The sequence below is a fragment of the Arvicola amphibius genome, chromosome 2, assembly GCF_903992535.2.
Source record: "Arvicola amphibius chromosome 2, mArvAmp1.2, whole genome shotgun sequence".
Lineage (NCBI taxonomy): Eukaryota > Metazoa > Chordata > Mammalia > Rodentia > Cricetidae > Arvicola > Arvicola amphibius.
Window position 1 is genome coordinate 180305884 of NC_052048.2, and position 13137 is coordinate 180319020.

Below are 13137 nucleotides of genomic sequence, written 5' to 3' on the forward strand. Positions count from 1 at the left end.
CAGGATGGCCTCGGACTGACAGAGGTCTACCTGCCTGCCTCTACCTCCCAAGTGCTGGAACTAAAGGTATCCACTACCACCTCCCAGCAATAAATTATTTTGGAGTGCAGTATTGGAGTTCAACCTCGTGACTTTTTGTATGCATACTGTACAGTAAGCTTCACTTCTAGCACCTTCCTTTGACAGAGTTTCTAAACATTTTTGCTGAAATATGAAACATAGTTGAGAAAATGGAGGAGATTCTCCCAGAGGTATTTGGCTCCTTGTAGTGTCTGGAGCATGTAATACATTCAGTATTTCTTTGTGTGTGTGTGTGTGTGTGTGTGTGTGTGTGTGTCTGTCTGTCTGTCTGTCTGTCTGTCTGTGTCTGGGATTACATGTATACGTGTATGTGCATGATTACAGATATGCATGCATCATATTGCATATGAGGAGGTCATAGGACAACTTCCCCTGTCTGTCCTCTCCTATACCTTGTTGTTAACTGTCATGTACATCAGACTAGTTGGCCTGGGTGCTTCCAGAATTCTCCACCTTAGTGGAGCCCTGGGACTATGGTGACGTGGTACCAAGCCTGGTTTTACGTGGAGATCTGAATTCAGGTCTTCATACTTATACGGCAAGCCCTTTACTCATTGAGCTATTTCTCCAGCCCATCAGCAATTCTAGAATGGAGAGTCTAGGAGAGGAACTAGAAATGTTGCTGCTCTAGATAGCCAGAAGACAGGATTGTGTTCCAGAGAAACAATGGTTACCACCCTCCTTCAAAAAAAATCAAATTAAACATACTATTCTTGACCTGTTTCCAGAAACCAAACTGTACTCAGAAGCCCAAATCAGCATGGATTCTATTAGAGGCCAAAATGAACCAGATACTGAGTATGAGTAATATAATTTACTGGTGAGAATTATAGCCTATTGTGATCTACTTATAAAATTTTCCTTCAAATAGACCGCAATATGTATATATCTTCAGCTAAGCTTACACTTAGGTAAGATTTATTTATGCCACGGTAATTGAAAAAGCTGGTATAAAATTTAAATCCTAAGTAAAATAAGACAGTTGCTTTTTTTCATGAGGAACGTATCATTGACTTTTTCTTTTTAGTATAATCTAGATCCCAGGCCTTGATTTACTCAGCCATGCCTAACATGCATTTTTTATAACTTAGCTGAGTTGGCTCTTGTGCGGAGGCAGTGCTGATGGGGGCATAAAACGGCTCTTTTCCTGGGGTGCTGTCCTCGTAGCTGGTATCGAGAGACACTTGTTTTCCAATCTCCTGTGCCTATGTCTGCTGCTCTGAGGACACCAAGGCCTGGGCAACTTTTATGAATCTCAGGGAAGCCATTCTGCTGCTGAGCTGCCCACATTCACACATTTCATTTATCTGCAATAATAAGAATATCAATACCCTGGATTTATACGGAGCTGCTCATCCAAAGAGGTCAAAGCATTTTCATTTAATTGGATGTTCCCCATGGTTTTAAGAGCCTCTGGGCATATTACAAATGTAATAATAAAACAGTCTGCCCTGGTTTGCAAAATAATAGACAACATAAAACAAGATACGCACGTGTACTATTTTTGAACCTTGTTGTATAAACTTAGGCTGGGCCTAGCTGTGGGCTTTGAGGTCTTTTCTGAGGTCGTCTGAGTGCCTTTCCATCTGTGATACGACTTTTCATATCTAATGTACTTATTCAAGACCAATTGTCCCCTCGGACACTACTCACGGTTTAGTTTGTCTGCCTCCTTCCCCTCCCCCTTCCTCCTCCTCCTCTTCTTCTGGAATTTAAGCCTCTATTCTATTTTTTTTAAATATTTACTTTTAATTATGTTGTGTGGTGGTTTGAAAGATAATGGACCCCAAAGTGAGTGGCACTATTAGGAGGTGTTACCTTGTTGGAGTAGGTATGGCCTTGTTGGAGGAAGTGTGTCACTGTGGGACAGACATTGTGGTTTCCTATGCTCAAGACACTACCCAGTATCCCAGTCCACTCCCTGTTGCCTTCTGATCAAGTTGTAGTTAGCCACCCCCCCCAAAAAAAAAAGCCGGGCAGTGGTGGCGCACGCCTTTAATCCCAGCACTCGGGAGGCAGAGGCAGGCGGATCTCTGTGAGTTCGAGACCAGCCTGGTCTACAAGACAGGACAGGCTCTAAAGCTGCAGAGAAACCCTGTCTCGAAAAACCAAAAAAAAAAAAAAAAAAAGATGTAGTCAGCCCCATATCTGCCTGCATGGTGTCATGCTCCCCACCATGATGATAATAGACTAAACCTCTGAAACGGTAAGTGATCCATCCCAATTAAATGTTTTCCTTGTAAGAGTTGCCCTGGTCATGGTGTCTCTTCACAGCAATAGAAACCCTAACTACAGCAGTTTGTCAGTGTGTGTGTGTGTGTGTGTGTGTGTGTGTGTGTGTTACTCAGTAAGTTCTTTGGACTACGACCATTTCTAAATTCCCTACCCTGTATACATGTCATCATCCCTATAATTAATCTATAATTAATCTCTTATATGATGAGAAATGATATTTATTTCTAAGTAGCCTGCTGAGTTTGGGAGTTTATGGGAAAGGCTGATAGGTATAAGAGAGTAGATCTACTAATCCTCCTGAATAATTAAAAAGAAAATAAAACAGTTTTTCCACATTCTAGTACAAGCTTCGAGTTACTCTTCAAGGCAACCAAGAATAGAAACAATGTCAAAGACTATATTTATTGCTCGAAGATGAAAAGTATATGGGGATAAGTTTTCCTGAAGTGTGATATGGAACAGGACAATTAGAAGACTTTCTTGAGAGTTTAATGTGCTGTGTGATAATTTAATTATCACCTAATTTCAGTTTTAATATGTGATAAAAGCAGTCCATCATTTTTGATAATTATCCAAATCTTGCTTTTAAATAAAAAGAATTATTTCCATTTAAAATCTAAAGTACCCATAGGAAAGCATACAAATAAAAGAAAAATTATCCAAATTATTGTGTGGTTTTTTTTTTTCAACACAGGGTTTCTCTGTGTAGGTCTGACTCTCCTGGAACTTGCTCTAGATCAGGCTGGCCTTGAACTCACCTTGAACTTACAGAGATCCACCTGCCTCTGCCTCCAGGGTTCTGGGATTAAAGGCATGCTCCTCTACTGCCTGGCTTCATATTACTGTGTCTTAAAGCAGCCTTACATTACTGCCGGAGACATACTTTAGACACTTTGAAGGCATGCTTTAAAGTGAAGTCATGTTACTACCTGCCTAACAGATAGGGAAAACCAGGCGCTGAATGGCTTAAATCTCTTTTCTAAGGAAAGGTGGAATCGATTGGGACCTCAGATTGAATGTAGGCAATCCTACAACACAAACACATACTTTAAAATTCACACAACATAAGCTGCCTTTTTATCATCTTAAATATATTAAGAGTGGGCTTAATAGATTCAAAAGTTGTGCAAGTATGAACTTTGAAACTGTTTAGCATTATGTAGTTTGTATTATAAAGCCACCTTCCACCCAGTTCTGCACACTCACTAATTTGATTTTTGTCTCTATGAATTTACCTGTTCTGGATGTTTGATTTTATGCATGCATGTATGTATGTATGTATTTATTACTTGCATGCGTGTGTGTGTGTGTGTGTGTGTGTGTGTTTGAAGCAGGGTTTCTCCGTGTAGCTTTGGTTGTCCTGGAACGCGATCTATAGACCAGGCTGGCCTTGAACTCAGAGATCCTCTGCCTCTGCCTCCCCAGTGCTTGGATGAGCCACCACTGCCTGACTAGGATATTTTATATAGATGGACTCCTCAGTCTTTGTGTCTGGCTTCTTTCACTTGGCACAGTGATTAAAGGATGAATTAATGTTGTAGCATGCACCAGTACTTCATTCCTTTTTACGACTTTGACGTATTCTATCGTATGGGCAGTCCATACGTGTTTATACCACAACTGCACATCTCATATTACACCAAATTCATCACTATTGCCAAGGATGCTTCTATGAATGCTTATGTACATGTTCTTTTTGAACATGTAATTCTCTTGGGTATTATTTGTCAAAGAAACCACTATTTTCACATTGATTGAAACAGTTCATGTTTTCAGCCACATTGCTCTGATTTCTTTATGTATTTGCCAGCATTCATTTTTCCTTTTTGGGCTGGGTGTAGTGGGCCCTGCCCTTAATCACAGCACAGACAAGTGGATCTGTGTGCGTCTGAGGTCAACAGAGTGGATGGAAAGAGCTGCTCCCTGGAGTTCTTCTCTGCCCCCCATGTGTGCGCTTGGAGGAACTGGGAAAACATGTCTAATCCAGAAAAATACAGTCAGCCCAGTGAATGTGAAGCGGTAGCTGCTATTGTTTTAATTTTCATTTCACAAATAGTAATGTTGAGCATTTATGTACATCCTTTGGAGCTTTTAAAATTTTAAATATGTAACTTAAATATATATATAATAAAGTTCTATTTTAATATACATTTTCCTTTTGTCATTCTTACTTTTATTTTCACATCTAAAAATCCATTGCTATATCTAAGATCATAAAGATTTACCTCTATATTTTCTTCCAGAAGTTTTAAATCATAAATTTAGGACTTTGATACATTTGATAAGTTAGTTTTTGTGTGTGTTTGAGGTAGGTGTCCACTTCATTATTTTTTGTGTCTATATCTAGTGTTCTATTGTCATTCATTAAAAAGACAATTCTTCCCATCATATTTGAAATATTCATATTTCAGAAATAAAAATCAAAATATCATTCTGAATGATATTGGAATCCTTGTCAAAAAAACCAACTGATCATGGTTAGAGCAGTGGTTCAGTGGTTAAGAGCACTGAGTGCTCTTCCAGAGGTCCTGAGTTCAATTCCCAGCAACTGCATGGTGGCTCACACCCATCTATAATGAGCTCTGAGGCCCTGTGCTGTCATGGAGGCATACAAGCAAATAGAGCATCCATATGCATAAATAAATAAATCTTTTAAGAAAATGAGCACTGGCTGCTTTTGCAGAAGACCTGGGTTTGCTTCCTGGCACCTACATGGCTGCTTACAACTGTCTGGACTTCCAGTTCCAGGTTATCTGATGCCCTCTTCTGGCTTATGCAGGCACCATGGCACACACATGTATGCATATACATACTTGCAGGCAAACACATTACACTTAAAATTAAAATGAATAAATCTTAAAAATAGGGGAAAAAGCTGATAGCCTGGAGTCTCAGTTACAGTCAGGTAGCAGCTACGCAATTTGCAGACCAGACTCATTTGGTAGACTAATTTGGTCCCTGTGGGAGAATAGGCTGTGCTGGCCCCAGAACCACACTGGGACTACCAACCTGGTCAAGGTGGCCAACAGAGGCAGGTCATCATGGTCCGTTGTCTCCTTCAGGGTATGGAAATGATCTAGGAAAAAGTAGTTAATTTTGACAAACTCAGAGAGATTACACAGCTAGCAGATGAAAATCCAGCCATTTTCTTAAACTGGTTACAAGAAACCATGGTCCTATATACCAGGCTAGATCCGGCCTCCCCAGCAAAAGCCACGGTCTTGACTACCCATTTTATTTCTCAGTCAGCACCAGATATTAGAAAGAAGTTAAAAAGACTGAGAAGGGTCCCCAAATCCCTATACCGGAATTGGTAAAAATAGCCTTTAAAGTGTTTAGTGGTCGAGAAGAAACAGCTGAGTCTTCCTGACAGACAAGGCTACACTAAGCAGTTAATCTGCAGGCCCAGGCCTTAGCAGCTGCCCTAAGGCCACAAGAAGGGGTACATGGGAAGCCAACCACAAAGCTCTACCCTGATGGAGCTCAGCATAAGTCAACCTCACAGGCAGGCTATTACAAGTGTGGCCTAAATGGCCATGTGGCACAATATTGCACTAAGTCTCCTATGAGGCCATGCCCTATTGGCCAGCAACCTGGACACTGGAAGTCACAATGCTCCAGTGGGTGTTTGTCCTCTATGCCACGCCATGAAGGTCTGGACTCACCAGCATCCACAAGTGAAACTGTGCCAGCCTTCGAACTTCTCATACTTGCAGAGGATTGACGCTGCCCAGACTTGGTATATCCTGTAACCCTATTTGAGCCTAAGGTAAAGCCGTAGGTAGAGGGTAAGTCCATTACTTTTCTTTTGGACACGGGAGCTACCTATCCTGTTCTACCATCTCACTTGGGCCTTATGTTCCCCTCACCAATTTCGGTTATGGGGGTAGATGGGACCTGTTCCTTCCCACTGAAAACTCGGCCACTGCCCTACATTCTTGCAGTTCAATTTTTCTCTCATTCTTTCTTAGTGATACCTGCTTGCCCAGCACTTTTACTGGATAGAGATATCCTTAGCTAACTCCTAGGTCTCTTGAACGTCAATGGACAGGACCTCATACGACACCTGCCTTCTCACTTCCCCCAAGGAACAGATGCCAAGCACCTCCGGGATGATAGTACACAGGATGCCTTTCCAGCTACACCTCTCACTGAGTGTGGACCCACCAACACTCAGCTCTCCCTTTCCCCATGACTCTCTATGCCCGCAGGAAGTAGCCAGACTTGAGTCAATGCCCCTTTTTCAAAAGAAAGCCTAACTGTTAGTCAAGATATCACCTCAGCTTCCTGATACAAACAGTCTGGAAAGTAAGTCCGGGTCTAGGGCCTCCATCTTTGGAGGCCTGCCCCCATCCCCCACCAAAACCTTGACCCCTCCCCCGGAGGAGGGTCAAGACTACCTGCCAAATCTTGACCACTCCCCCAGTCAACTGCTCCCTGGAGAGTCCTGTCATGCCCCCCACACCCCCGTGGTAGCATTTGCGGCTTCCCTGTTCCCCTTGGGGTCACCCGAGAGTGTAGGAATTCCATTAAAACCTGGATAGCCTTTAACTTGGTTTGTTGTTTTTTGGCTTGATTGGGATTTCGTCTTAGGACTATTCCTAACAATAACAACCAAGTAATTTGATGGTTGGGGGTCACCACAACATGAGGAACTGTATTAAAGGGTCTCAGCGTCAGGAAGGTTGAGAACCACTGCAGTAGATGCTCTCCTCCCTCATCCACAGCCTGGATTTCTAAACATTAGGCACTACTGCCTCTCATTTCCTCTCTGAATTACTGATGGCTATACATTGCATTATGCACAAAAATCTTATTGTCATCAATACATTTTAAGTACGACTTTTGATGGGTATATTTCATTTTCTCATGCGATCTATTCAGAATTTATTTAATGCTTCAGGTGTTTCACCAAATCTCAGTATTTTATATAGCTGTCTATTTCTTTTTTCAAGAGTTTATTTTATTTATGTGTATTAGTGTTTTGTCTGCACTTATGCCTGTGTGAGGGTGTCAGATCCCCTGAAAATGTAGTTACAGACAGTTGTGGGCTGCCACGTAGATGCTGGGAATTGAACCTAGTTTCTCTAGAAGAGCCAGCCAGTGTTCTTAATTGCTGAGCCATCTCTCCAGCTCTTTAGCCTTCTCTTTCTTTAGGAACAAAGTCTTTAGGACTGAAATGATTGGGCTGAAAACTCTGAAGTTCTCTATATGATTTCTGATGAATTTTAAAAGGTCAGTGTGAATGTCTCCCCTTAATTAAGTGACTGTGTTCTGAGTCTGCTGTTCCACAGATTCAGCCTCTGAGTCAATCTACTTCCTATTTCTGAAGCTCTTCAATTTTCCATTCCTATCACCTCCTTACTTTCTAACTGATATTATCATTCTTGTCCCCCAGTCAATGCAGGAAATAGAACTTGAGCAGTTCAAATTGTGTTTCGACACCACTGCATTATCATTGTATTTTGCTTAGTTTAGAAAGGCAGCCACACTCTGGCCAGCTTTGTTTTTCAGTTATTCCCTTTTCTTTATCAATAATATTCAATTACCTGTTTCTGAATGTTATGTTCTTTTTTTTTCAGAAAACTGCAACATGCAAAAGTGAACTTACACGAAAGACTAATGTTGAAAGATTCCGTCTTAGAAAATACCAAAGAAAAGTCTATGCCTACAAATTTTTGCATTTGACTGACTCAAAGACAGTATTTGAAGTTAATATTTTTGCACATATGAGATAAGCATATCTTTGGGACCTTCATTTAAATACACGCATCTGCATATCCATATTGATATCATCAGATACATTAAACTAAAAATATAAAGTTATAAAAGGGGGTAAACTGATAAGCAACCTAAGGTCTTAAGAGATCTAAAGACACCAATTAGGAGACTTGAAGTTGACTTTGGTTTATTGTCCAGGCATGCCCAGGACTTGCAGAACTACATTTCCCAGAGTGCTTAGAGCGAACAGACGCCTCGTCCTTCAGGGGGGCGTCAGTCCCGCCTTCTCACTCTAGTGATTGGTCTCTTCACTTCCGCGCCTCTGCGGTTCTCTTCTGCCATTGGTGAATGGTCTGCCGCGGAGTTTACTCTTTCCCGGTCCTGTCAAGCACCTGGCTCTCGTTCCCGTACCAAGATGGCGGCAGAAGCAGCTGGTGGGAAATACAGGAGCACAGTCAGCAAAAGCAAAGACCCCTCGGGGCTGCTCATCTCGGTGATCAGGTGAGGGAGGCAGGAGGCCGGGTGAGGACAGGGCAGCGGCTCGTCCTCCGCTGCGGAAGGGAGAGGCCTCGGTCGGGCCCCGCCCGCCGGCCCTTCCCTTCCTTCTGGCCTCCCCAGCCCCTCCCCAGGGCCTGTGGTCCGGCGGGGCGGCCCCCAGGATTCCCACTTTCTCTGGGACCGGGCTTAAGGAGTGGAGCCCGCGCCTCAGTTTCCCCGGGGCATGGTCCTAACGCGGGTCCCCGACTCTAAAAGCTGGCTCGCTTGGGTGCGGGCAGCAGCCCTGCGCAGGTGTGCTCATTCATTCCTCAGACAGGTCCCGGCGACCCCGGTGCAGCTCGCACTCAGAAGGGCCTGCCGTGTCCGGGCTCCCCGGGGCCAGCCTCAAGTCTCCTGGCAGGAGTTGCAGTGTCCCTCTCTGGCGCTCTACCCACCTCTGAATAGCCACAGCTATTCCCCAGTTGATCCCAGTTGAGCTGGCCAGGACTGGGTATTGAAGGGACACATGTGTTTCTTATTTTTGTTGGCTGTCTTAGTCCAGTTTTTTTTTTTTTACCCCCAGAACTGTACCAAAACAGAATGTCAAGTTGCCCTCCGCGTTACTCTTCTCCTGAAATAATAGGATGAGCGTGGGAGTGGTGGACTATTTACTGGTCAGTTTTTAAAAACATGTTTAAGACGTTAAGCAAGTTTAGACCAGCCTGAATAAAATGCATTATGACACAGTTATACGTTGTTGTCATTTGAATTTCACGCCACGTGTTTTCATGAGACAAATATGCCTTCCCCCACTTAGCCCGCAGTTTGATTTGAGTTCTTGGTCTAATGATATGACCATTCTCCTGTAATGGACCTGAAGGCTTTAAAAAACAAACAAACAAACAAACAAACCCAGGACCCCCCAGAACCTGGTAGGTTGTAAGCACTTGAAAGAACGGATAAGTCAAACTTTAAAAAGTTTACCACTTAGTGGACTGAAAAAGACTTATCTATGATTTTATGTCAGAGACAGCAGTTTAGACAATGACCTGTTAAATTATTATCAATTTTATTTTACAAATGAGAGGATGAACTTTCTGTGAAAATAATACACTTTGTAGGTCACGAAGAGAGAATAGTCTTGTGTAAACTGCAGACTCGTAGTCCTTAACAATATACAGCACAGATTTATCCCCTGGTATTAAAATCTCAATCAAAGCGCATCTTAATTTTCTCTGATATTCTAGTATGAATGTTGGGAATCTTTTTCTGAACTTATTTTTTTATTCTTTCTCCTGCCTAATAGTCAACACTCACGTAAACAATAGATATTACTGAAGCGTGGTGTCTGGCATTTATTTAATACTTAGGAAGTATTTGTTAATGAATGAATGCTCCGAGCTTTGCAAAGACAAGTCAGATAGAGTATTACTCCTGAGCGTATATTCTCCTTGTGAGATAAAGATGTATAAAGAGTATGGAACGACTTGGAGAAAGATGGAATGTTACAGAGTTTGAGGATTTATGGAAGGTGTGGTCACTTCAGTGGAAGTGGAGGGAGTTAGGGACAGGAAGAGCTGTAAACAAATGTCCCATCCTCTGTGCTTCCGCTCCTGTAGGCTTTGTATATCAGATATCTTAAGTGGCAGTTATATTTACCCTCAATATGTGATATTTAAACACTGAAAAAGGACTTAAAGCTTTTTGACTGATACTGGTGTAGAGACGTACATTTTCCTTGAAGGGCTAATTCTTGGTCATCTTCAGGGGGGTATCGCCCACTGCTGAATAGTGTACAGCATTGTTTTGTATTTTGAGTTATGGTCTCTTCTAGCCCAGTCTGGCTTCAAACTCATTATGTAAATAGGAGTAACCTTGAACTCTTGCTTCCATCTGCCAAGTGCTACTATCACCGGTGTACTTCACAACTCCTGGCCTTATGCCTTATTTGGTTACCCCCTCCCTCAAGACAGGATTTCTCTGTGAAACAGTCCTGACTGTCCTGGAACTCACTTTGTAGACCTGGATGACCTCGGACTCACAGAGATCTGCCTGTCTCTGCCTCCCGAAAGCTGGGATTAAAGGTATGTGCCACCCCTGCCCGGCTGGTTATCCGTGTCTTAAATCAGTCTGTATAACCTTTACTTTTCATCATGATTTTGGCCCAGGCAGATCATGTCAGAACACTTGGGTGACATGATTCCTTTATTGTGTTTTTTACAATCGTGCCTGTAAGGTATGCTCAGACCTATCATTCTAGGGAAGTTTAGTTAAGATTGGGGTTTATGCCATAAGACTAGATGGTTTTTTTGTGCTGGAGTGTTGCTGTTTGTGTTCCAGCATTCCTTTGAACGCAGAAACGTTTGGCTTTGGAATGAGGGAGGTTGTTGCCAATCTCTGCTGGTGTTTCCTTCCTGATTTTCTTATGTGCTTGACTCAGTGGTTTAAATTTCATAAACAGTGCATAGGAAGAGAATGGTGCTACGACTTTGGAAGTGAGATTTGGGGTGAGAAAGGCCCTAGCTGGAAGAACAGGACTGTGCATTTCTTATTAGTGACTGTGTGCCATTCAGGTTTCTGCTCTTCTGCGTCCTTCATTAATCTTCGATCTTCCCATATACTTGTTACCTCCCTCTACCCTTAACATTTTTCAGATCTCTTGAAATACTAGACCTTTTCTTGTTGCTTTGGCAACAAGCTTTACACAGAAAGCCCATTTTATGTTTGTGTTTCTAAAGTCAGAGTATTCCTGTGAGGGTACTTGCTACATGCTAGCTAGACCAGTCATTTCCTCACAAAATTAAGTCAGTGGCAGAATCCACTGTCTTTTAAAGAGTTTAATTGTTTCATCTGTATTGTTCATGTCACAGCTGGTTTTCTTCTTTAGGATTGTTGAAAAATTTCCTTCGGTTCTCTTTCCCAAATGTGTAAAATATCATTTCTACACTAGGTTGTAACATTTTATATTGTTTAAATATTTTAAAATGTTGTAACATTTTATATTGCTTTTAAAATGATTCCATTTGTTTATTTGTTTATTTTTATTTTAAGATAAGGTCTCACCATTCAGCCCTGAATTGGCCTGGACTTGCTATGTAGACCAGGTTGGGCTTGGACTCAGATCTATGCCTTTGCTTCCCAAGTGCTGGGATATATGAAGTGAGCCACCACACCTGGCTAACATGTTATTCTTAATAGATAGAAAAGAAGAGCATTTCTTGTTGTAGACCCTTTGTAGTACTGAATTAGCTCCAGAGAAGGTCTAATGTAAGGATTGAGCTAGTGTACACAAAGGAAATACTCCAGTCTCTGCCATTTACTCTTTTTGTTTGCATATGGGTTTTGAGGCAGGGTTACATGTAGTTCACACTGGCTTTGAACTTGCTTTGTAGGCACAGATAATCTTGAACACTGATTCTTCTGACTCCACCTCCTGATGCTGTGGTACAGGCCTGCCCCATCACACCCAGTTCTCGCTGCCATTTTCTAACATGGTAGTAACTAATTAGATAATTACTCAGTGCTTTGTGAGTATCAGAGTCCATCACTGAGAATTTAAAATAAAAAACAGAAATACAATGCAATTGCAGTCTCCCTCTCCCTCCCTCCCTCCCTCCCTCCCTCCCTCCACCTCCCTCCCTCCCTCCCTCCCTCTCCCTCCCTCATAGACAGGGTTTCTCTGTGGTACATCTCTGGCTGTTCTGGAACTCACCTTGTAGACCAGGCTGGCCTTGAACTCACAGGGATCCACCTGCCTCTGCCTCCCAGGTGCGCCATCATCACATTGTGGTGCAATTGCAGTCTTATATTTGATGGGAAGGGACCTAGAAAATATGTAAATTAAAATCTTTAATCACGTATAAACCCTGAGTAAACACGTTTTAGGCCAGTCAGGTGAGTAATGGTCTGCTCTTGTGTTTGTTTAGAACTCAGGTCTGTGAGTAAGGGTTTTGGTGAGGAGAGATAGTGTTTGTGATTTGGTCTTTTGGAGACTGCCACTAACTGTAGATTTTGGGTATAGTCACTATTGGTCCTTTACAACAGAGCTAATTGGGTAGTTAAGAGTCAAGTTTGGATAGCTTTGTACTCACGCGCGCGCACACACACACACACACACACACGCACGCGCACACGCGCACACACACCCCATGTCTTCCTTCTTCCTATTGAATACCCCTCTTCAACCTTCTGTTTGGTGTGAAGTTGGAGTTGTGAAATAAGCAAGATAGCATTTCGAAGATGCTGTTTTATTTTCGTGAGTTCTGGTCAGATTTTTTAATGAAGATGCTGTTTTATTTTCATGAGTTCTGGTCAGATTTTTAATTGGGGAATGTGTCTACCACTTGCTGTTAGGTGATTTGCTTTCCAATTAAACATTGACTATGCCTTTTTTGTATGTCAGCCTGCAAATAGCCAGTTTAATTGGGGAGACAGACTCTGGTTGTGACTTAAGGAGACCTTATTGAAACATTGGAGCAGAGCTGTTGTAGACAGTCTGGTTACAGATGTCAAGGAGATTTGAAGGCAGTTGGAGGCTCATATTTTCATCAACTTTTATGTCTTCACAGAAGTTGGAATTTCAAAAACGTAGAAAATCCTTTATTGTAGGCTCCTGTTAAATTC

General features: G+C 42.2%; 1 protein-coding gene across 1 annotated transcript in view; it reads left to right on the forward strand.

Moving 5' to 3' along the window:
- The first annotated feature begins 8423 nt into the window (after positions 1–8423).
- Positions 8424–13137, forward strand: part of Exoc4 (exocyst complex component 4) — a 722780-nt gene continuing 718066 nt past the window's right edge. Inside the window, exon 1 of the mRNA XM_038318719.1 lies at positions 8424–8538. Coding sequence (XP_038174647.1) covers positions 8453–8538 — 86 coding nt within the window. The 5' untranslated portion in view covers positions 8424–8452. The remainder of the gene's footprint in view (positions 8539–13137) is intronic.